The 24,392-nt window shown below is 43.6% G+C and overlaps 1 protein-coding gene across 1 annotated transcript in view; it reads left to right on the top strand.

Annotated features, from left to right (window-relative positions):
* The window catches only part of GPR180 (G protein-coupled receptor 180), a 68,677-nt gene that overhangs the window by 13,150 nt on the left and 31,135 nt on the right, over positions 1-24,392 (top strand). The window contains 3 exon segments of the mRNA XM_073614373.1: positions 180-380; positions 20,596-20,776; positions 23,166-23,215. Of these exon segments, the coding sequence (XP_073470474.1) occupies positions 180-380; positions 20,596-20,776; positions 23,166-23,215 (432 nt within the window).

Raw genomic sequence — 24,392 nt, forward strand, 5'->3', positions numbered from 1 at the left:
TTAGAAGCAGAAAAAGAGGCGCCCATTAGACCATATCAATGTTGCCCAATTTCAGATGCAGGAGCACACACTTTTCGCTAATTTAAACATAGTGTTCTGTGGAAGCTCTTATTAATGAAAATTCTTTCAGCTTTTAAAATGCCTGTGTTATAGCTTGTATTTTACATTTTTTATTTTAGTTCCCTTGAACCAAACTGAATATAACTACACTCTGCCACAGATCATCTCGCCGGTTGCCTGGTATGCCATATATGTGGACAAATACACCTGTCTGATGAGCTATGAGGATCCCACTTCTGATGAGATCACTTTTCAAGTCACTCTGCTCAACCCTGATGCTGCAGGCAATCCCTTTGACCATTTTGGAGCAAATGAGTCAGGTACGTATGGACATAGTTTTATAACAACTCCAGTCTAATCCACATTCTAAACAAATACATTTATTTTTTTTCAGGTATAGTTTAAGTCACATTTGTAAACCCCTACTAGTTGTTTAAAGCCCACCTCCAGGAATATTAAAAAAAATTGCCTTTGCAGAGGGGCCCCTACTAGTTAAATGTTCATTATGACCAGTGTGATACAGATCTGGCTGTATGAAATGCCAGAGTCTTGGGATCAATACAGGGACATTAACAGTGAGGAGTCTGGAGTGTGACCGTGGCTGTCTTGGCTTAGGAAGGCAGCTGCAGGGAACCCATCGCAGTGCTGGAAAGACCCTGTTGGAGTGAGGATTCTCCTTATTCCTCTACCCCTAGACATTTAACCCTAGAGCAATTAACTCTTGTAGTGCGAGCGGTTGGGGTAGAGTTGAAATTCTTTATATTCCTGGAGATCCACTTTAAGCATAATCCAATTCTCCTTGAATAAATTGTCTATTTTGACTTCACTGGCTGCACTGCCTGGGTCAGTGGCTCAAGTTAGTACCTAAATTATGGGGTCAGCAAGACAGCCAGGCAACTAGCATTTTCAGGAGATCAACAGTAGCAGTCCTGACATTTCCCACAAGTTTTCTTTAAACTTCCAATAACAGTTCTCTACCGGCAGTGTGCACATTTAATAGGTATATACGAATGTATGCATTGTTGTTGGAGACAGTGTCTTAGATTTATATTATGTTCAAGTGAAACTATATCTGAAGATATGAGGGGAGGGGTAGGGGCAAATCCACTCCTTTCAGCCTGAGCTTACAAAGTGCAGTTCTCAGGGCTGCTATACATGGTCACATTTGCAATTAATGGATAGTATGTGATATGCCATGATGGTATAGTACAAGGATCTATCTTAACAATGATGTTCAAGTCAACCAAGCTTCATTTGTGCCTCATGTGCTTTGAACAGCTTGCTCCCTTTTTGTTTGGAGAAAGCTTAAAGTGATAATAAAGTACATTTTTTTTTCTTGAAATAAAAAAGATGTTATACTTACCTGCTCTTCGCAACAATATAGCACAAAGTGGTCACTTACCTCTTCTTTGGTGGTCCCTCACTGGCACTCTCTGCTCTTTTTTCTTCTGAGTGCCTCCATAGCAAACTCTGTGCTTCAGTGAATCCAGAAAGTATTCACAGCGCTTCACTTTTTCCACATTTTGTTATGTTACAGCCTTATTCCAAAATGGATTAAATTCATTATGTTCCTCAAAATTCTACAAACACCCCATAATGACAACCTGAAAGAAGCATGTTTGAAATCTTTGCAAATTTATTAAAAATAAAAAAACAAAAAAATCACATGTATATAAATATTCACAGCCTTTGCCATGACACTCAAAATTTCAACTCCTGCATCCTGTTTCCACTGATCATCCCTGAGATTTTTCTAGAACTTGATTGGAGTCCACCTGTAGTAAATTCATTTGATTGGACATGAAGGGCACTCACCTGTCTATATAAGGTCCCACAGTTAATGGTGTATGTCAGAGCACAAACTAAGCAATGAAGTCCAAGGAATGGTCTATAGACCTTTGAGACAGGATTGTATCGAGGCATAGATCTTGGGAAGGGTACATAAAACTTTATGCAGCATTGAAGGTCCCAATGAGCACAGTGGCCTCCATCATCTGTAAATTTAAGAGGTTTCAAACCACCAGGACTCTTCCTAGAGCAAGCCTCCTGGCCAAACTGAGTGACCAGGCAGAAGGCACTCCTCAGTAAAGCGCACATGACAGACTGCCATAAGGCACCTGAAGGACTCTCAGACCATGAGAAAAAAAGTTCTCTGGTCTGATGAAACAAAGATTTTACTCTTTGGCCTCAATAGCAAGCGTCATGTCTGAAGCAAACCAGGCACTGCTCATCACCTGGCCCATACCATCCCTACAGTGACGCATGATGGTGGCAGCATCATGCTGTGGGGATGTTTTTCAGCGGCAGGAACTGTGAGACTAGTCAGGATCGAGGAAAAGATGAATGCAGTAATGTGCAGAGACATGCTTGATGAAAATCTGTCCAGAGCACACTGGACTCCAGACTGGGGTGTGAGTTCATAGTACAAATACCCAAAGCACACAGCCAAGATAACAAAGGAGTGGCTATGGGACAACTCTGTGAATGTCCTTAAGTGGTCCAGCCAGAGCCCAGACTTGATCCCGATTGAACAGCTCTGAAGAAATCTGAAAATGGCTGTGCACCAACGCTCCCCATCCAACCTGATGGAGCTTGAGAGGTCCTACAAAGAAGAATGGGAGGAACTGGCTAAAAATAGGTGTGCCAAGCTTGTAGCATTATAGTCAAAAAGACTTAAGGCTGTAATTGGTGCCAAAGGTGCTTCAACAAAGTATTGAGCAAAAGCTGTGAATACTTATGTACATGGGGTTTCTTTTTTTTTTTTTTTTTTTAAATAAGTTTGCAAAGATTTCAAGCAAACTTCTTTCACGTTGTCATTATGAGGTATTGTTTGTAGAATTTTGAGGAAGATAATGGATTTAATACATTTTTTAAATAAGGCTGTAATATAACAAAATGTGGAAAAATTGAAGCGCTGTGAATACTTTCCAGATGCACTGTATGTGGGCACACTCTCGAGCCTTGCTGTGTGTGTCCATATCACTCCCACTTCTCCCTCCTCATAGGAATTGACTGACAGCAGCAGGACTATGACTCCCGCTGCTGCCTGTGTCCCTTGTGAGACCAGGAAGTCAGTGGAGTGGTCCTGCAGACAGGGACAGTAAGTGTTTTAGGGATATGGGGATAACATTTTGACTTTATAACAGCCCTCAAAAGTTGTACTCGCCTGCTCACATTTGGAGAGTACATATAAAGTGATTGTGAATAGCAGCACCCGGGATCCTTCTGGGGGAGGAGAAGAGGTGCCCAATCAAGTGGCTTTCCTCTGTTGTCTCCCAAGTCCTGCCTGTCAAAACTATTGGTTGGTAGCATCCTAAGAACCCATAAGGTGCTTGTATTACCTGGCATTCAGAGGAGGAAGATGTAACTTCCTCCTTCCCCCTCAAGTGCTGTACTTCCCGGCTTCCTGCTGACAATGGAAGGGGACAAGAGGACTTGCTGTCTGCACTGGGACACTGCTGAACTGACTGGCCGGGACTATGAGGGGACCTGTGTGCTGTCTGGATCTGGACACTGCTGATGTGAGTGAGGGTCCTGGGGAGAAAGTGAGCAGAGGAGTCCGACACTCAGAGCAGGTGGAGGGGACATGGATCACACTGATCAAGTGTAGAGGGAGTACATGCTCCCCCAGCTCCTAGAGCTGTGTACACTGATCTGCAACATCTCCCCCTCTACAGAGATGTGGAGGGAGGGGGGAGCCATCCACAGTACCTGTACCATGTCTGCAGTCTCTCTCTGGTCCTTTGCTTACCATGTCTGCAGTCTCTCTCTGGTCCTTTGCTTACCATGTCTGCAGTCTCTCTCTGGTCCTCTCCTTATGTCTGCAGTCTCTCTCTCTGGTCCTCTCCTTACCATGTCTGCAGTCTCTCTCTCTGGTCCTCTCCTTACCACGTCTGCAGTCTCTCTCTCTGGTCCTCTCCTTACCACATCTGCAGTCTCTCTCTGGTCCTCTACTTATGTCTGCAGTCTCTCTCTGGTCCTCTTCTTACCATGTCTGCAGTCTCTCTCTGGTCCTCTTCTTACCATGTCTGCAGTCTCTCTCTGGTCCTCTCCTTATGTCTGCAGTCTCTCTCTGGTCCTCTCCTTATGTCTGCAGTCTCTCTCTGGTCCTTTCCTTACCATGTCTGCAGTCTCTCTCTGGTCCTCTCCTTTTTTTTTTTTTTTTAAAGGGTAAATTTATTAACCACTTCAGCCCCGGAAGGATTTACCCCCTTCCTGACCAGAGCACTTTTTACAATTTGGCACTGCGTCGCTTTAACTGCTAATTGCGCGGTCATGCAATGCTGTAACCAAACGAAATTTGTGTCCTTTTCTTCCCACAAATAGAGCTTTCTTTTGATGGTATTTGATCACCTCTGCCGTTTTTATTTTTTGCGCTATACACGGAAAAATACCGAAAATTTTGAAAAAAAATGATATTTTCTACTTTTTGTTCTAAAAAAAATCCAATAAACTCAATTTTAGTCATACATTTAGGCCAAAATGTATTTGGCCACATGTCTTTGGTAAAAAAAATGTCAATAAGTGTATATTTATTGGTTTGCGCAAAAGTTATAGCGCCTACAAACTAGGGTACATTTTCTGGAATTTACACAGTCTTTAATTTATGACTGCCTATGTCATTTCTTGAGGTGCTAAAATGACAGGGCAGTACAAAACCCCCACAAATGACCCCATTTTGGAAAGTAGACACCCCAAGGAAATTGCTGAGAGGCATGTTGAGCCCATTGAATATTCATTTTTTTTGTCCCAAGTGATTGAATAATGAAAAAAAAAAAAAAAAAAATTACAAAAAGTTGTCACTAAATGATATATTGCTCACACAGGCCATGGGCATATGTGGAATTGCACCCCAAAATACATTTTGCTGCTTCTCCTGAGTATGGGGATACCACATGTGTGGGACTTTTTGGGAGCCTAGCCGCATACGGGGCCCCGAAAACCAATCACTGCCTTCAGGATTTCTAAGGGCGTACATTTTTGATTTTACTCCTCACTACCTATCACAGTTTTGAAGGCCATAAAATGCCCAGATGGCACAACCCCCCCCCCCAAATGACCCCATTTTGGAAAGTAGACACCCCAAGCTATTTGCTGAGAGGCATGTTGAGTCCATGGAATATTTTATATTTTGACACAAGTTGCGGGAAAGTGACAATTTATTTTTTATTTATTTTTTTTTTTTGCACAAAGTTGTCACTAAATGATATATTGCTCACACAGGTCATGGGCATATGTGGAATTGCACCCCAAAATACATTCTGCTGCTTCTCTTGAGCACGGGGATACCACATGTGTGGGACTTTTTAGGAGCCTAGCCGCGTACGGGACCCCGAAAACCAATCACCGCCTTCAGGATTTCTAAGGGTGTACATTTTTGATTTCACTCTTCACTGCCTATCACAGTTTCGGAGGCCATGGAATGCCCAGGTGGCACAAACTCCCCCCAAATGACCCCATTTTGGAAAGTAGACACCCCAAGCTATTTGCTGAGAGGCATGGTGAGTATTTTGCAGCTCTCATTTGTTTTTGAAAATGAAGAAAGACAAAAAAAAAAATTTTTTTTTTCTTTTTTTAATTTTCAAAACTTTGTGACAAAAAGTGAGGTCTGCAAAATACTCACTATACCTCTCAGCAAATAGCTTGGGGTGTCTACTTTCCAAAATGGGGTCATTTGGGGGGGTTTGTGCCACCTGGGCATTCCATGGCCTCCGAGACTGTGATAGGCAGTGAAGAGTGAAATCAAAAATTTACGCCCTTAGAAAGCCTGAAGGCGGTGCTTGGTTTTCGGGGTCCCATACGTGGCTAGGCTCCCAAAAAGTCTCACACATGTGGTATCCCCGTACTCAGGAGAAGCAACAGAATGTATTTTGGGGTGCAATTCCACATATTCCCATGGCATGTTTGAGCAATATATCATTTAGTGACAACTTTGTGCAAAAAAAAAAAAAAATAATAATAATTTGTCTCTTTCCCGCAACTTGTGTCACAATATAAAATATTCCATGGACTCGACATGCCTCTCAGCAAATAGCTTGGGGTGTCTACTTTCCAAAATGGGGTCATTTGGAGGGGTTTGAACTGTCCTGGCATTTTATGCACAACATTTAGAAGCTTATGTCACACATCACCCACTCTTCTAACCACTTGAAGACAAAGCCCTTTCTGACACTTTTTGATTACATGAAAAAATTATTTTTTTTTGCAAGAAAATTACTTTGAACCCCCACACATTATATATTTTTTTAAAGCAAATGCCCTACAGATTAAAATGGTGGGTGTTTAATTTTTTTTTTCACACAGTATTTGCGCAGCGATTTTTCAAACGCATTTTTTGGGGAAAAAACACACTTTTTTACATTTTAATGCACTAAAACACACTATATTGCCCAAATGTTTGATGAAATAAAAAAGATGATCTTAGGCCGAGTACATGGATACCAAACATGACATGCTTTACAATTGCGCACAAACGTGCAGTGACAACAAAATAAATACATTTTTAAAAGCCTTTAAAAGCCTTTACAGGTCACCACTTTAGATTTACAGAGGAGGTCTACTGCTAAAATTACTGCCCTCGATCTGACCGTCGCGGTGATACCTCACATGCATGGTGCAATTGCTGTTTACATTTGACGCCAGACTGACGCTTGCGTTCGCCTTAGCGCGAGAGCAGGGGGGACAGGGGTGCTTTTTTTTTTTTTTTTCTTTATTATTTTTTTGCTTTTTTATCTTATTTTAAAACTGTTCCTTTCATTTTTTTTTTTTTTTTAATCATTTTTATTGTTATCTCAGGGAATGTAAATATCCCCTATGATAGCAATAGGTAGTGACAGGTACTCTTTTTTGAAAAAATTGGGGTCTATTAGACCCTAGATTTCTCCTCTGCCCTCAAAGCATCTGACCACACCAAGATCGGTATGATAAAATGCTTTCCCAATTTCCCAATGGCGCTATTTACATCCGGCGAAATCTAAGTCATAAAATGCTCGTAGCTTCCGGTTTCTTAGGCCATAGAGATGTTTGGAGCCACTCTGGTCTCTGATCAGCTCTATGGTCAGCTGGCTGAATCACCGGCTGCATTCTCAGGTTCCCTGTTGAGACAGGAGAGCCAGAGAAAAACACGGAAGACGGTGGGGGGGGGGGGGCATTCTCTCCCACTGCTTGTAAAAGCAGTCTAGAGGCTAATTAGCCGCTAGGATTGCTTTTACATGAAAGCCGACCGCTGGCTGAAAAGAATGATACCAAGATGATACCTAAACCTGCAAGCATCATTCTGGTATAACCACTCAAAGTCGTGAATGCTGTACCTGAAGACAAAAATATGGTTAACAATAAAGCACAGTAAACGGTAAAGTATAAAAAATTGCAGACCTGAAAAGCAAACATGATAAAACATAATAACAATAAAACATTGCAGAATAGAATACAGTAAAAAAGAGCAGAACAATAGAGAGAATAGAGAGAGAGAGAGAGAATAGAGAGAGAACAATAAAACGACAACTATTATTTTTTATTTTATATTTTTGTTTGTGTTTTTTTTTTTTTTTTTTACACTTTTTTTGTAACTGTAACTTTTATAACTGTAACCGGTTCCAGGTTCGGGTCTCTCAAAATGCGATGGCATCTTGGGAGACCCTGTGAAAGTGTGTCCTAGTCTGTGCAATGCTGTACCCTACGCTAATACTCAACTAGTGAATGGTAGCGTTCAAAACATTCACCAATGCAAAGACCAGGATTGTCAGGACAGGAGGGACAATAATAGCGGGTGTCACGCCTATATCCGCGCTTGCTGCAGACACAACATCTTTTTTGGGGGGGGTTCGTTGGGTAGGGGTACTCGGGAGGACATAAAAATGCCTCTCATGCAGCCGACTGCATTTGGTTGGGGATGTGAATGGGGGAAGTACGGGCGCTGCAGAAGTGGTGGGTTCCCAATTAGGATTGGCGAATGCAGCAGGAAGGGCACTATGGGCATGACGGGCCTGTGTTTGTCTTCTTGGTGGCAGCGGGACACTATTTGTGCTTGCCACCTCACCAGCTTGAACTGCACTTATGGGACTCGCCACTTCACCAAGTGTTACTGCGGTGCTGGTTTGACTACGACCGGGGTGTACTAGGCCGCTGGCGCTTGCCAGTTCACCAAAACGCTACCAAAAAAACTGTTAACGATCGCAGGGATCAGGCCTGACTCTGCGAACGCTGCAGTTATGCATTTAGTGTTTTGTAAGTGACAGTGATCGATCGATACTGCACTTGGGTGGGCTGGGCTGGGCCGGGCGGAGGGGCAAAACGCAGGTGCTAGCAGGTATCTGGGCTGATCCCGCTAACACTGCGTTTTTGGGAACCCTAAACTGCTGGGGACGCCAGTATAGATCTGATCGGATCAGATATTGATCCGATCAGATACTATACCACTAAGGGAGGTGTAGGGTGCGTGCGTGGGTGTTAGCGCTACTGGCACTAACCTGACGCTGCCTGGGGCTGGTGCTTGCCAGTTCACCAAAACGCTACAAAAAAAAACTGTTAGCGATCGCAGGGATCAGGCCTGACTCTGCGAACGCTGCAGTTATGCGTTTAGTGTTTTGTAAGTGACAGTGATCGATCGATACTGCACTTGGGTGGGCTGGGCTGGGCCGGGCGGAGGGGTAAAACGCAGTTGCTAGCAGGTATCTGGGCTGATCCCGCTAACACTGCGTTTTTGGGAACCCTAAACTGCTGGGGACGCTAGTATAGATCTGATCGGATCAGATATTGATGCGTTCAGATACTATACCACTAAGGGAGGTGTACGGTGCGTGGGTGTTAGCGGTACTGGGACTAACCTGACGCTGCCTGGGGCTGGTGCTTGCCATTTCACCAAAATGCTACCAAAAAAACTGTTAGCGATCGCAGGGATCAGGCCTGACTCTGCGAACGCTGCAGTTATGCGTTTAGTGTTTTGTAAGTGACAGTGATCGATCGATACTGCACTTGGGTGGGCTGGGCCGAGCTGGGCGGAGGGGCAAAATGCAGGTGCTAGCAGGTATCTGGGCTGATCCCGCTAACACTGTGTTTTTGGGAACCCTAAACTGCTGGGGACGCTAGTATAGATCTGATCGGATCAGATATTGATCTGTACAGATATTATACCACTAAGGGAGGCGTATGCTGCGTGCGTGGGTGTTAGCGGTACTGGCGCTAATCTGACGCTGCCTGGGGCGACGCATATCAACGTCGGGTGATCAGGGGGCTAAATCTTTATTCGGTAATAAACGGCGGGTGCCCTGACACTATAAAAAATAAACAAACTAACCAGCGTCACCCGTAACGGTTATACAGTGATCAGTGGTGAAAGGGTTAACTAGGGGGCAATCAAGGGGTTAAAACATTTATTAGGTAGTATATGGGGGTCCCTGTCACTATAAAACGCTGACGGCGAACCTAAATATTTACGTCCCTAACTAGCGTCACCAGCGACACTAATACAGCGATCAGAAAAATGATCGCTTAGCGACACTGGTGACAGGGGGTGATCAAGGGGTTAAAACTTTATTAGGGGGGTTAGGGGGGTACCCTAGACCTACAGGGGGCCTAACACTCACTGCCCTGACACTGTAACTGTCACAAACTGACACCAATACAGTAATCAGAAAAAAAAAAAAAAAAAAAACCTGCTTGGTGTCAGTTTGTGACGGGGGGGGGGGGGGTGATTGGGGGGGATCGGGGGGTGATCGGGGGGGGGATCGGGGTGTTTAGTGTGCCTGGCATGTTCTACTGTGTGTAGTGTGTTGGTGCACTTACATTGCAGTCTTCTCTCCTCGGCCCGGAACGGAAAATACCGAGCCGAGGAGAGATGACATCATTTCCTCTGCCTCTGTGTACAATACAGAGGCAGGGAAATGATCCCATTGGCTGAGAGCGATCGCGAGGGGGGGGCCACGAATGGATGGCCTCCCCCTCACCTCCGATCGCCGGGGGAGATTTGCCGACCGCCGCAGGCACCGGGGGGGGGGTCCGATCGGACCCCCCACCCGCGGGCAGGCAAGGACGTACATATACGTCCTTTTGCCTGCCCGTGCCGCTCTGTCGACGTATATAGTCGTGCGGCGGTCGGCAACTGGTTAAGATTTACAAAATTTACAGTTTCATGTCATACTGTATTGTTTACATACAATGCAACAGATCACATTACAGACTGTTCTCAATCATCTAAACTGTAACACTATTAATACATAAATATCCTTTTTTTTTTAACTTAGAAAATAACCAATAAAGTTTGATTTCACAAGTCATCTGCTGCACTGTTACTTTCTCCATCTACCATATTATGCATCTTATCCACATTCCATCTGTTTCATTTGTCCTTTCACATCACATGTATTCAACATTTTTATCATCCTATCCTTGTCGGTAGTAGTAAGTTTTTTACACTGCAATTTCTCCAGATATGTTTTTAATCCACTTTCTCCATGCTTTATCAAACTTTTTATTACTGCCTCTGGCCTGGTATGTAAGTTTATACATTGGTATGGAGTTATCAACCAATTTTAACCAGTCCTGTAAAGAAGGGGGGTCTGAGTATATTTGGAAGTTCAAGTTTCTCCTCCATATAAGCAAGGATCTCCTTCCAATATAACACTACCCGAGGGCATTGCCATACCATATGGAAGAAGTTCCCCACCGCTACATTACAGCGGGGGCAATCTGGGAGTTCCCTCCTACCCATTTTGTGTAGTCTTTCCGGTGTATAGTAAATTCTATGCAAAAAATTGAACTGAAGTATTTTATCTCTAGCTGAGATTACCGAGGAAAGCATTGTATCCAACAGCTCCGTCCAAGTCTCCTCCTCCAGGGATGGTATATCTATCTTCCACTGTGCCGCCACCCTCTCCACCCTAGGGTTAGAGGATGGCAGCAGAGCCGCATAATACCTAGAGATCGTTTTTGCATGGTCTTCCTCTGCAATCAGCTTTTCCCCTACAGAAGGGACTAAACTGATTGTGCCTTTACCATATTGAGCCATTACAGCGTGACGTAGCTGAAGATATCTGGAAAAAAAAGCATTGGGAATGGCGTACTCAATTTTCAGGTCTGTAAATGATCTAAAGACTCCTTCTCTGAACAGCTGGTGTGCATACTTAATCCCATATGTTGCCCAACATGCCCCTTCTCGTATTTTAGCTATTTCTATAAGTTGGGGGTTATACCACAGTGGGGCATTGGGAGAACCCGCTAGGTTTGAGCCATTCATCTTAACATTACATAAATGAAATATTTTGTATGACAGCTTCTGAATGTTAGCACCTTGTTCCGGATAAGGCCCATTTCTATACAGTATAATAATCAATGCCTCATACGAATATACCTGAGCAGCTTGTGTTGCCACTGAGGCGAGATTCATCTTTGGAAAACCCCACCAATGTACATGAGTTAGTTGAGCAGCTAGGTAGTAGCAGCGTAAATTCGGCAGGGCCAACCCTCCCTCTCTCATAGGTAAGTGAAGTGTTTCCAATGATATTCTAGCTGGTTTAGGTCAACCTAGAAAGGAGGAGACTGTCTTATTTACATCCGTGAACCATTTCTTGGGGATATATACTGGAGCGTGCCAGAGCAAGTACAGAAACCTGGGCAGATAAATCATTTTAAATATGTTGATTTTCCCCAGTAAGCCAAGCGGCAACTTGGCCCAGGTCTGTGTACTTTCCTTTAGTCTTTTCCAAATCGGGGACAAGTTGTTGAACACATATAGATTCAGTGGCAACTGAATCTCAACTCCCAGATATCTGAATTTGTTAACTATTGTTAATGGGATGTCCTGTGGTATTTCCGGAGCATACGTAGGATCCAGGGGAAGAACCACTGATTTACTCCAGTTCACCCTGAATCCCAAGTACCTCCCAAAGTCAGAAATTCTATTCAGGGCCATACGCAGTGATCTCCCCGCCTCCTCTAAATACAACAGCATATCATCTGCGTATAAAGATGTTTTCTCCTCCCTGTCATTCATCATACAGCCCTTGATTGATCTATCCGCTCTCAGCAGAGCCGCCAATGGCTCTATTGCCAGGGCAAACAGCAGGGGTGATAAAGGACACCCCTGCCGTGTGCCCCTAGCTATTTTAAATTGCCCCGTAATAGTATTATTAATCCTTATTCTAGCTTGGGGGTCTGCGTGTAAGAGTTCAACCCATTTTATAAATTTGGGACCGAATCCCAGCCGACCAAGGACCGCAATCAAGTATGGCCATTCTATAGAATCAAACGCTTTATGCGTGTCTAGTGATCCCACCACACGGGTATCTTGAGCAGGACCCTTAGATTGAATTATGGTGAAAAGACGTCTCAGGTTTATGGCCGTCGATCTTTCAGGAATGAAGCCTGTTTGATCGGGATGAATAATAGATGCAATAGCTTTGTTCAGTCTCCTTGCCAAAAGTTTAGCTAAAATTTTAGCGTCTACATTGATGAGCGATATCAGTCGGTATGACTCACATAGATCATGGTCTTTATGCAGCTTTGGGATCAGCACTATCAGTGCTTCTCTCATAGATTCAGGTAATATACCCCTATTATATGCATCTTCATATATAGTCAAGAGCTTAGGGGCCAAGATTTCAGCATACGTCCCATACCACTCCACCGGGAATCCATCTAAACCAGGAGTCTTATTAGGATTTAATGCCCCAATAGCTGAGATAACCTCTTCAACCGAGAAGGGACTATCCAATTCTTTCGCCTTCTCCTCCGAGAGTTCTAGTAGGGGTATCGGCCCTAAGTATTCTCGGACTTCCTCCACTACATAATCAGCCCTTGAGGTATATAAATCCTTATAGAATTCTAAGAATGCGTTCGCTATAGCTACTTGTGATGTACATAGTGTCATGTTCTTATCCCTTATACGCGGTATAGAGGTTGGGGCCTGCTGGGAATGAGCTAAATATGCCAGTAATCTGCTGTTCTTATCCCCAAATTCAAAGATCCTCTGCGCTTGGTAAAGTAACTTCTTCTGTGTTTTTTCTATTAATACTAAGTCTAACTGTCTTATATTTTCCCTCCATAGTTTATGTGTAGCAGAGGTAGAGTTTTTAATATATTCCACCTCCGACTCAGTGGCTAGCTGCTCAGCCTCCCTCACCTTCCATCCCCTATCTGACTGGAGCTGTTTAATTAGTCCCGCTGTGGAGCCCCGCAGTGTGGCCTTAAAAGCGTCCCAGGTGATCCCAATTGGAACCTAATTTTTGTTTTCTACCCAAAAAGTATTAATGGATGAAGCAGTTGACCTCTCAAAGCATTCCTCTTTAAGCCACATTGGGGTTAATCTCCACACCACATATCCCCTAGGTCTCTCCATATCAATGGTGAGAAGCATGGGGGAGTGATCCGAGATGGCCCGTGGTAAATATTGAGCATCCAACACCCTCGGCAGCAATTCTTTTGACACAAAACATAAATCTATCCTGGAAAAAGTATTGAAGGTGGAAGAAAAACAAGAATATTCCCTAATGTCTGGGTGCTTCCACCTCCAAGCCTCCACCAGATCGTAAGGTTTTACACATGCCTCCAATGGAGACCCTCCCATCGTAGCCATCCCATGTCTATCTGTATCTGGAGATAATACTGCATTTAGGTCACCAGCCAGAATAAGAGGACCCTCCGCCACCTTCAACAGCTCCGTCGTCATTGCCTCCCATACCTTAATTGTGAACGGTGGTGGTATGTAGATAGCTACAAAAGTGTATACCTGATTATCGATAATCAATACCAGAGCCACATATCTGCCCATAGGATCAAGTTTCACCGTCTTAACAGTATATATAAGTGATTTGGCGATCAGTACAGATAGCCCTCTGGCATAACTGGAATAAGGTGAGTGAAATGCCCTACTGAAACCAGCTCTGTGAAGGGCTAAGGTTTTGGAGCCTACTAAATGTGATTCCTGGAAAAATATAATATGTGGTTTTCGCTTTAAAATATATTTAAATACCAACGCTCGTTTGATCTTGGAGTTGAGCCCTCTCACGTTCCAGGAGAGGAGCCTAAAAGACTGCATCAGGACACATAAGTGATATATTTCCTAGCATACTTATTTTGGTAGGGGGATAGTAATGTCTTCCAAAAATAGACTGTTAGTATAGAGGCATTATCACTCAACCTCCCCATATAATATATAGCAGCATTATTTTTAACCTTATCTATTTGAAACAGTATTCGCATGCAGATGCAAAAACCATTCACAGTGCACATTTTTCTCCAACGCTTGTGATAAATTGAATTTTGAGAATACCCAACATTAACCGAAAAAAAGAAAAAACAAAAAAAACATAACTTTTCCTGAAATCAGCTTCACTGAGTTGAATTCCCCCTCCCCCCACCCTGCCTGCAGCCCCGAACAACCCGCAGACTTTTACCCCAAACATTGCAGCAAATTGTTCCCTAAAGGGGGGTAATCTTCCTGCACCAGCCGGGCAGAAGGCTTTAGGGTAAGGTATGTGGGAGTTTCCTGAACACTCACTGTACCGCTTTGAAGTCTCTTATTAGTGTTCCTGTGTGAATTTAGAGTTCAGCAGGATCTTGCAACCCAATATTTCTTCATCTTTCTGTATATTCTTACGAATAAAGAATGTACCTGTGATAAAAAGTAAAAAAATAGAAAAAAAAAAGGAGGGGGGGGGATAAAGAAAAGAAAATGGTGGGGAAAAGAAAGATCTGTCGGCGTCTTCAATCCAGAAGGCATCCTGGGTTTTGCTAGGTGATGTTACATTTTGCTGTGGGTGTCCCTTGCATTAGGCCTGTCCTAGGGATTCCAGCCATCTATTTGCTTCCTTGGGTGACAGAAAGAACTGTGTTTGTCCCTTGTGCACCACACGCAGTTTAGCTGGATAAAGCATACTGTATGGTAGACTGCGTTCCCTCAGCCGCTGCTTTACACTTTGAAATGCTGCTCTTTGTTTCTGCGTAGCCGCAGAAAAATCAGGGAAAATAGAGATTTTATTATTGTTATGTAACAGTTCAGGTAAGTTACAGGCCTTCCTCAGTATGGTCTCTTTATCTCTGAAGTATAAAAAGCGCGCCAACATGGGTCTGGGATATCTCCCTGGAATGGGGGGTCTCAGTGGGACACTGTGTGCACGTTCAATAGCGAATAGGTGGGAGAAACTTTCCGGCCCAAATGTTTGTTTAAGCCAGGACAGCAGGAATTCCTCTGGATTCTTCCCTTCCGTACCTTCTGGGAAACCTATGAATCTGAGGTTGTTCCTCCTCAGCCTGTCCTCGATATCTCCTAATTTGGCCCCCTGGGATTTGTTGTCCGCCGACATGTCTCTCATCTGCAGTAACAAGGGGTGAAGATCATCCTCCACTGTGCTTATTCTTTGCTCCGTCTGTGTTACTCGCTGCTTCACTTTGCGGACGTCATCTTTAAGTAAGGCAAAGTCTACTCGGATGGTTTCTATCTGCGTGGATAAGGCCGCATGGCAGCTCTTAATAGTGTCCATGATCTGCAGCAGCGTCGGCTCACCTCCCTGTGTCCCGGAGCCACTCTCCTCAGAGTCTGAGTGGAGAGAGGGCAGGGGATGAGCCAGCGGGTTGGTCGGATCCAGCCAGTCTCCATCCCCCGCGGTCCACTCGTGGTCTGGTGGGTCGGCGTTAACCGCCCGTCTCCCTCTCTGCCGGGCGCCATCTTGAGAGTCTCCATGGGCATACTTTGCCAGCTTCTATGCGGGTGTGGGATGCATACTTGGGCTGTATTTCACCATATTCAGGTGCCCGGATTGTTCCTCTATCCACTCTGGTAAGTTTGGGTTGAATATGCGTGGTCTATAGGTCTACAGGATCAGTCAGGATTTTGGTGCGGTCAGAGCTCTGAAGAGAAGCTTCCTCACATACCGGAAGTCGGACACGCCCCCTCTGGTCCTCTCCTTACCATGTCTGCAGTCTCTCTCTGGTTCTCTCCTTACCATGTCTGCAGTCTCTCTCTGGTCCTTTCCTTACCATGTCTGCAGTCTCTCTCTAGTCCTTTCCTTACCATGTCTGCAGTCTCTCTCTGGTCCTCTCCTTACCATGTCTGCAGTCTCTCTCTGGTCCTCTCCTTACCATGTCTGCAGTCTCTCTCTGGTCCTCTCCTTACCATGTCTGCAGTCTCTCTCTGGTCCTCTCCTTACCATGTCTGCAGTCTCTACCTGGTCCTTTCCTTACCATGTCTGCAGTCTCTCCCTGGTCCTCTCCTTATGTCTGCAGTCTCTCTCTGGTCCTCTCCTTACCATGTCTGCAGTCTCTCTCTGGTCCTCTCCTTACCATGTCTGCAGTCTCTCTCTGGTCCTCTCCTTACCATGTCTGCAGTCTCTCTCTGGTCCTCTCCTTATGTCTGCAGTCTCTCTTTGATCCTCTCCTTACCATGTTTGCAGTCTCTCTCTGGTCCTTTCCTTACCATGTCTGCAGTCTCTCTCTAGTCCTCTCCTTACCATGTCTGCAGTCTCTCTCTGGTCCTCTCCTGTAGTAGGTCTGCAGTATCAGACCATCTCCTGTAGTGTTTCTGCAGGGGGCACAAAAATGTTTGCCCAGGGTCCATGTAACATTAAAGACGACCCTACATACCATGTATGATCTAAATAAAATATGATCATTTGCAAGGGGTGGTGTTGGGTGGGGCAACTGGTGGCAAGTAACTCTTAAGGCCTGGCTAGTAGCTCAGAACTTGAAATTTTGAGCCCTGCTTTATAACCACTTTAACAATTTGCTGAGCGATGACAAACTTTATTTTTTTACATGTTGCAAATTTTCTGTATGCACTATCCAACTCTTAGATGCTTGGTATTATGTGGGAGTCAACTAAAACCTCGACTTTTAGCAGGTCTCCCAATCCTATGGCTGTAATTACCAATCTATTTCTGGATCATGTGTCCAGTTTCTGTGCCTCTCCATTATTGTATATCCCCCAGTACCTCTGTGTGAAGTTCTGACACAGGCTAGCCTTAGGGGCAAGAAATGAAGAACACCAGGACTTGCAGCCATTGATAATCGGATCAAAGAAGTGAATTTTATTGCCTGGATTGGCTCACTGCCCAGCAGTTTTTTTTTTATTTTATTTTTTTATTTTTTTTTTTTATTTTTATGTTAAAGTGGGATCTGTATGTGTCCACTCTTTTGCTCAATTAGAACAAATGATGTTGACTTATTTAAATATTTGATTGTGTGTGTTCAGCTTTAGATCTAGAGTTTATTGTACTAGTAAAAACTTTCCTCCCAGAACCATCTAGTCATAAATTACCTCCATTCTAATCTGTGTGTGGGGAGGGATTGTGCATTTTGTAATGTATTATCGTTTGGCACTTGTAATCCTCTGGGATTCATGTTGAACATCACAGGGATTATTCTGTTAAAAGCTGTGGCTATCATCCTGTAAATTTAGCTTACCGTCATACTGCGTCAGTACCTTTTATGTTTGTAGCCGTACATTTCCTTTGAAATTTAATTATTAGATGATGCACCCATCATCTTCATATAAAAAGCTGGTATAGGCACATTTTATAAAATATTTCAATACAAACTAATTTCTGGCAATTCTAGTGAGTCCTTTTTTTTTATTTTTTATTTTTTTGTTAGGTTGCCACTAATTGTATAGCTTTTAAAGTGGTTGTAGAGGCTGAAGGTTCTTACCTTCATCTATTCTATGCATGAAGGTAAAAAACCTTCTGTGTGCATTATCCCCCCCCCCCCCAATACTTTCCTGAGCCCCATCTGGATCCAGCAATGTGCACAAGAGCAGTGGCTCTCCCTGCTCTCTTGCTCCTCATTGACTGAGACACAGCAGTGGAAACCATTGGCTTCTGCTGCTGTCAATCACAGCCAGTGATGAGGGGTGGGTCAGTACTGAGCTGCACTGTATGTGTCTTGTGGACACAGAAGCTGCTTTGAAGTGAGAACGCACAAGTGCTCCCATAGCAAGCAGCTTGCCATGCAGGCACTCTGCAAGGGGAGGGGCCAGAACCGTCAGTGTCAGGTTTTTTTTTCGAAAATGGCTTTTTTTCCCATATTTCCTTTTTTTTTTCCAGTCCCATCTTTACTGCTTCCACTCACGGATCACACGGATCCAGGCGTCCTCTCCTCCTGATTCTGCTTACTCATCACTGGCTCCCTTGTGGCCATTCTTTTTGCTCATTGATCACATAGCCTCTGGCATCCTCTCCTCCTGTTCACGTTAGCTGATCACCCGGCCCTCAGCGTCTGTTCCTCCTGTTCCTGCTGTCTGGACATACAACCTCCTGGTGTCCTTTCCTCCAGCTCCCACTGACCTGGCTCCCAGTATACTCTCCCCATGCTCCCACTCACTGATCACATGACCTCTGGCGTCCTCTTCTCACTTTTTAGTGATCATACAACCTCCAGCGTCCTCTCCTCCCTGCCTACTGGTCACCTGGCCCCCTGTGTCTTCTCCTCCCACTTACTGATCACACGGCCCTTTGCATCCTATCCTCTTGGTCCTGATCACAGATTTCACGGTCCAGTTTCAGCTGCCAAAGAATGTGATTTTTGGATAGCCATGCTTGTGATAAGGGTGGAGAACATCTCAAAGTCTTCTGGGATGTATATGGGGCAGGCCAACGTACCTCCAAAAAAAAAACTCCCCCCTCACAAAAAAATAAATTGATCACAAATGTGCAATAGGGAGAACAGAGGATTAGAATGAGGATACAGTGGCTTGCGAAAGTATTCAGCCCCCTTGAACTTTTCAACCTTTTGCCACATTTCAGGCTTCAAACATAAAGATGTAAAATTTTTATTTTTTGTGAAGAATCACCAACAAGTGGGACACAATTGTGAAGTGGAACGAAATCTTTTGGATTTTTGAAACTTTTTTAACTAATAAAAAAATGAAAAGTGGGGTGTGCAAAATTATTCGGCCCCCTTGCGTTAATACTTTGTAGAGCCACCTTTTGCTGTGATTACAGCTGCAAGTCGCTTGGGGTATGTCTCTATCAGTTTTGCACATCGAGAGACTGAAATTCTTGCCCATTCTTCCTTGCAAAACAGCTCGAGCTCAGTGAGGTTGGATGGAGAGCGTTTGTGAACAGCAGTTTTCAGCTCTTTCCACAGATTCTCGATTGGATTCAGGTCTGGACTTTGACTTGGCCATTCTAACACCTGGATACGTTTATTTGTGAACCATTCCTTTGTAGATTTTGCTGTATGTTTGGGATCATTGTCTTGTTGGAAGATAAATCTCCGTCCCAGTTTCAGGTCTTTTGCAGACTCCAACAGGTTTTCATCCAGAATGGTCCTGTATTTGGCTGCATCCATCTTCCCCTCAATTTTAACCATCTTCCCTGTCCCTGCTGAAGAAAAGCAGGCCCAAACCATGATGCTGCCACCACCGTGTTTGACAGTGGGGATGGTGTGTTGAGTGTGATGAGCTGTGTTGCTTTTACGCCAAACATATCGTTTTGCATTGAGGCCAAAAAGTTCGATTTTGGTTTCATCGGACCAGAGCACCTTCTTCCACATGTTTGGTGTGTCTCCCAGGTGGCTTGTGGCAAACTTTAGACGAGACTTTTTATGGATATCTTTGAGAAATGGCTTTCTTCTTGCCACTCTTCCATAAAGGCCAGATTTGTGCAGTGTACGACTGATTGTTGTCCTATGGACAGACTCTCCCACCTCAGCTGTAGTTCTGTGCAGTTCATCCAGAGTGATCATGGGCCTCTTGGCTGCATCTCTGATCAGTATTCTCCTTGTCTGAGCTGAAAGTTTAGAGGGACAGCCAGGTCTTGGTAGATTTGCAGTGGTCTGATACTCCTTCCATTTCAAAATGATCGCTTGCACAGTGCTCCTTGGGATGTTTAAAGCTTGGGAAATCTTTTTGTATCCAAATCCGGCTTTAAACTTCTCCACAACAGTATTATGGACCTGCCTGGTGTGTTCCTTGGTCTTCATGATGCTCTCTGCGCTTTCAACAGAACCCTGAGACTATCACAGAGCAGGTGCATTTATACAGAGACTTGATTACACACAGGTGGATTCTATTTATCACCATCAGTCATTTAGGACAACATTGGATCATTCAGAGATCCTCGCTGAACTTCTGGAGTGAGTTTTCTGCACTGAAAGTAAAGGGGCCGAATAATTTTGCACGCACCACTTTTCAGTTTTTTAATTGCTAAAAAAGTTTAAAATATCCAATAGATTTCGTTCCACTTCACAATTGTGTCCCACTTGTTGGTGATTCTTCACAAAAAATTAAAATTTTATATCTTTATGTTTGAAGCCTGAAATGTGGCAAAAGGTTGAAAAGTTCAAGGGTGCCGAATACTTTCGCAAGCCACTGTATGTGTAAACTGTAAGTGAAGGTCCACTCTAACTTTGGCATGTAAAGAACTTATATATATATATATATATATATAATAAATAATTATATTATGTAATTTTTTTTTTTTTATTTCACCCGTGCGTTTTGACGTTTACCTTGAGTTTCACTTTTAGTAAAGCTACCTAAAATTGTGTTGGAATCTCAATTTGATAAATTAATTAACTGATTTATTTTAATTTTTTTTTCCCCAGGACTTCATGAATTCTTTTTCCTTCTGGTCCTTGTGTATTTTGTGGTTGCCTGTATTTACATCCAGGCACTGTGGCAGACCATTAAAAAGGGTGGTCCTATGCACACAGTGCTAAAGGTTCTGTCAAATGCTCTGGTGCTGCAGGTCATTTCTGCCTTGGCCAACTATCTGCATTTCTCATGGTAAATACAGCTCTTTTTTGTAGTACCGTTTTTATGTTTAAAGCGTTTAACCCTCAAAAAAAAAAACAGATCCTGTTCCCTTAAAGCATGTTATACAGCACAGTGCATGTGCTGTGTCATTTGCTCCCCTGTATCACCTGTAATACCTGTTTGATCCTGCCTGGCTATGCCCTTCCCCTGTACACTGACCACAATATATCAGGGCTGCTGAGCCCTGACACAGCGTACCATCCCCTCTGTATTAGAACAAGAAGTTCCTCTGTGTCTGTGTTATATCATAAATATGCTCATCTGTAATGATAAAACATCGTCTTCCTGCGATCATGTGACTCCTCGGTCTCTCTTCTCTCCTCCCCGGCTGATGCCAGCGGCAGTGCTCGGCCCCGCCCACTGGAACTGTCAGCCGGGCAGCGGAGAGAGGAGGCAACTGATCGCAGGAAGACGGTGTGTTGTCAGTACAAATCAGCATATTTATGATATAACAGACACAGGGGAACTTATTGTTCTAATGCAGACGGGATGGGAGCTTTTTATACAAGTGGCTTAACAACCACTTTAAACACGTTTGACATAATCTGTAGATGACATTTCTCAAACATGGTTCCCTGTGCTGAGAGAATGCTAATCTATGTTGCAGCTGCTGCTTCATAGGCCTTGTTGTCACTGACAGTAGCAAGGTCTCAGTCTAAAGCTGGCCATAGACGGTTTAAATCTTGGCTAGTTCAGCAGGGGCTATCCGAAATTCAAGCCATCTATGGGCAGGCTCATTGTACCCAAGTTGATCTATCGATCGATGTTATTGCAGGAAGGGAAATCGCACCATCTATGGCTCTCTTAACAATCGTGATAGACACTAGAGATTTGCTTGGGCATGTTCGAAATCCCACATGCCCAATCCCGCCAGGAAGCCGACACTACAGCTGCGAACTGGGAAATGTCTCACTGTTTGTGATTAGCCGTGTGTAGTGTCTGCTTCTTGGCAGGATTGGGCACGTGGGATTTCGAACACGCCTGAGCTCATCTCTAATAGCCATTGCAAATAATCATGGTGATCATATGTAAGCTGAGGATTTCTAACAAATCCTCTCCAGTCTGCAAGTGGCACTGTGCCTCTTTTCCTGTAAACTCACTGTGCACAAAGAATGTAGTATAGTAGTCAAAATAGTTACTTTTTTTATTTTTAGGCCCCTTGCACATGGGGTGGATCCACTGAGCGGAGTCCACTAGCTCAGCTGGAGATCGCTCCGTTGAGCCGGCGGATGACAGGTCCGTCTCTGCTCACTGTGCAGGGAGGAACCTGTCAGAGCCCCGCTGATTTCTATGAGGAGATCGGACAAAAACAGCATGTCCGTTTTTCATCAACTCTCATCCGATCCAATCTGCCAGATGGATGGCCCGCGTATCGCCATACGTCTGTTTTTAGCGGATCTGATGGCAGGCGGGTGTCAGTGGACACATCTCCGCTGACATCTGCCTGCCCATAGGAGTCAATTAGTGGCCTGCTCGGATCTGCCTGAAAAACGGACAGGTAGATCCGAGTGGGCTTATTGTGTGAAAGGGGTCTAACACATTTGATTCAAAATAACCAAAAAAATACATTATCTTCATATTCTCAAAACCGTTTACCTAACATTAGAGTTATGCCCCATACACACGATCAGAAATTCTGTCAGAAAAAACTTGGATGGTTTTTCCGACGGAATTCCGCTCAAGCTTGCCTTGCATGCACACAATCACACAAAAGTTCCCTGAACTTTTGACCGTCAAGAACACGGTGATGTACAACACTACAACGAGACGAGCAAATGAAGTTCAATGCTTCCGAGCATGCATCAAATTGTTTCCGAGCATGCATGATTTTTGCACGTCCGAATTGCATACGGACGAACGCATTTTCGGATAGGAACTTTTTCCGCCCGAAAAAAAGAGAACATGCTCTCAATCTTTTGCTGGCTGGAATTCTGCCAGCAGAAGTCTGATGGAGCATACACACGGTCGGAATTTCTGAACAAAAGCTCACATCCGACTTTTGCTGTGTGTACGGGGCATCACACCGTATGTCCTTCTAAAATATAAAAATTATTTATATAAGCAAAGTAGTCATATGAGCAATTTTATAAAACGGGGAACATGACATTCACCAAATATTCACTGCAAATTAATCTTCTTGGTGCATCTGTTTTAAATGACAGTTGAATGATTCACCACCAGTGAATGTTTGAAATTACATTTTCTGTTTTAAAAAAAATATGCCCTATAGTGTTATTGACAAGTTTACAGATGCATGCTGAAGCTGCTAAACTTAATCTGTGCATCTAAACTTCAATGTGTGCTGGTCGTATAAGGTTCATTATACATGTCTAACGTTTACTCCATCTCTGTGCCTCAGGTACGCTAAAGACGGTAAAGGAGCGCCATTCATTGGAAGTTTGGCAGAATGTGAGTATTAAAATGAATGTCTTGTTTCCCGGGTGAAGGCACAGACAAATGACTCCTCTCTTGGGTCTGAACTAGTAAATATGGCCCGCTGTGTTTTATATGTGTGACTTATGTAGAATTTACTTAGTATTACAGTCAGGTATGTGTGTTGTTAATTTTAAAGGTTGCTAAATCAGATGAGAATGTAAATATGTCATCTAATGATTGTAAATGGTTTTCTGCTAGGCATTGTCTCATAAAGTTTGGTCACGGAGAACTACTGTTGTATGTTGCTAATACAACTTCAGAGTTAGAAATTTTTGATCAGTAGGAAAATATGTTCAATGTATTGCTGCTAAGTCCCAGCCCCCCCACTTCCTAAGTATTTGGGCTCCAAAATGATTTTTAAAGCATAAGTTCACCTTTTGTAACATGCTTTTTTTCTATTACAAGGGATGTTTACATTCCTTGTAATAGGAATAAAAGTGACACTTTTTTTTTTTTTTTAAAGAGCATTTTAAAAATAAAAAGTAAAATAAATAAGAAAAAACGTGAACAGCACCTGCATACGAAAACGGTGTTCATACCACACATGTGCGGTATCACCGCGATCGTTAGAGCGAGAGCAATAATTCTAGACCTCCTCTGTAACAAAACGTGCAACCTGTAGAATTTTTTTTAACGTCGCTTATGGAGATTTTTAAAGTGGGGGTCCACCTATCTATGTTTTTTTTTTTTTTTTTGAGTTCATTCACAAACTTTTCTTCTCAGCATTACATACTCACATATTGTGTGTAATATGTCCGCCTGTGTCAGATTTCGTCGGAAAGAATAACTTATATTATTCACTGCAGGCGGTTTCCATCTTCATTGTGGGCATTTGAAGCCCACAAGCATTTATTTCCTGGATGTGGTGAATGCTGTGCTCCCAGCATTCACCGCTCGTTCCCGCACATGCTCAGTGGCATCCTGGGAAGCCTGAGACTAGCTCCCAGGAGTCTGGGAGAGGCTAGAAACACGCCTACTCCCACGGGAGGAGAACCAGGAAGTGCAAAGAAGAATAGAAAAATAAAAGGTAATTACGGCGATTTCAATTTTTTTAAACGGCATGTCAGCATCTAGGCAAGGAAGAGAATACATACAGATATTGTTCAAAATTTGGGTGGAACCCCGCTTTAAGGGTAAAAGTTTGTCGCAA

This window comes from Aquarana catesbeiana, linkage group LG02, assembly GCF_042186555.1.
Source record: "Aquarana catesbeiana isolate 2022-GZ linkage group LG02, ASM4218655v1, whole genome shotgun sequence".
Classification (NCBI taxonomy): Eukaryota; Metazoa; Chordata; class Amphibia; order Anura; family Ranidae; genus Aquarana; species Aquarana catesbeiana.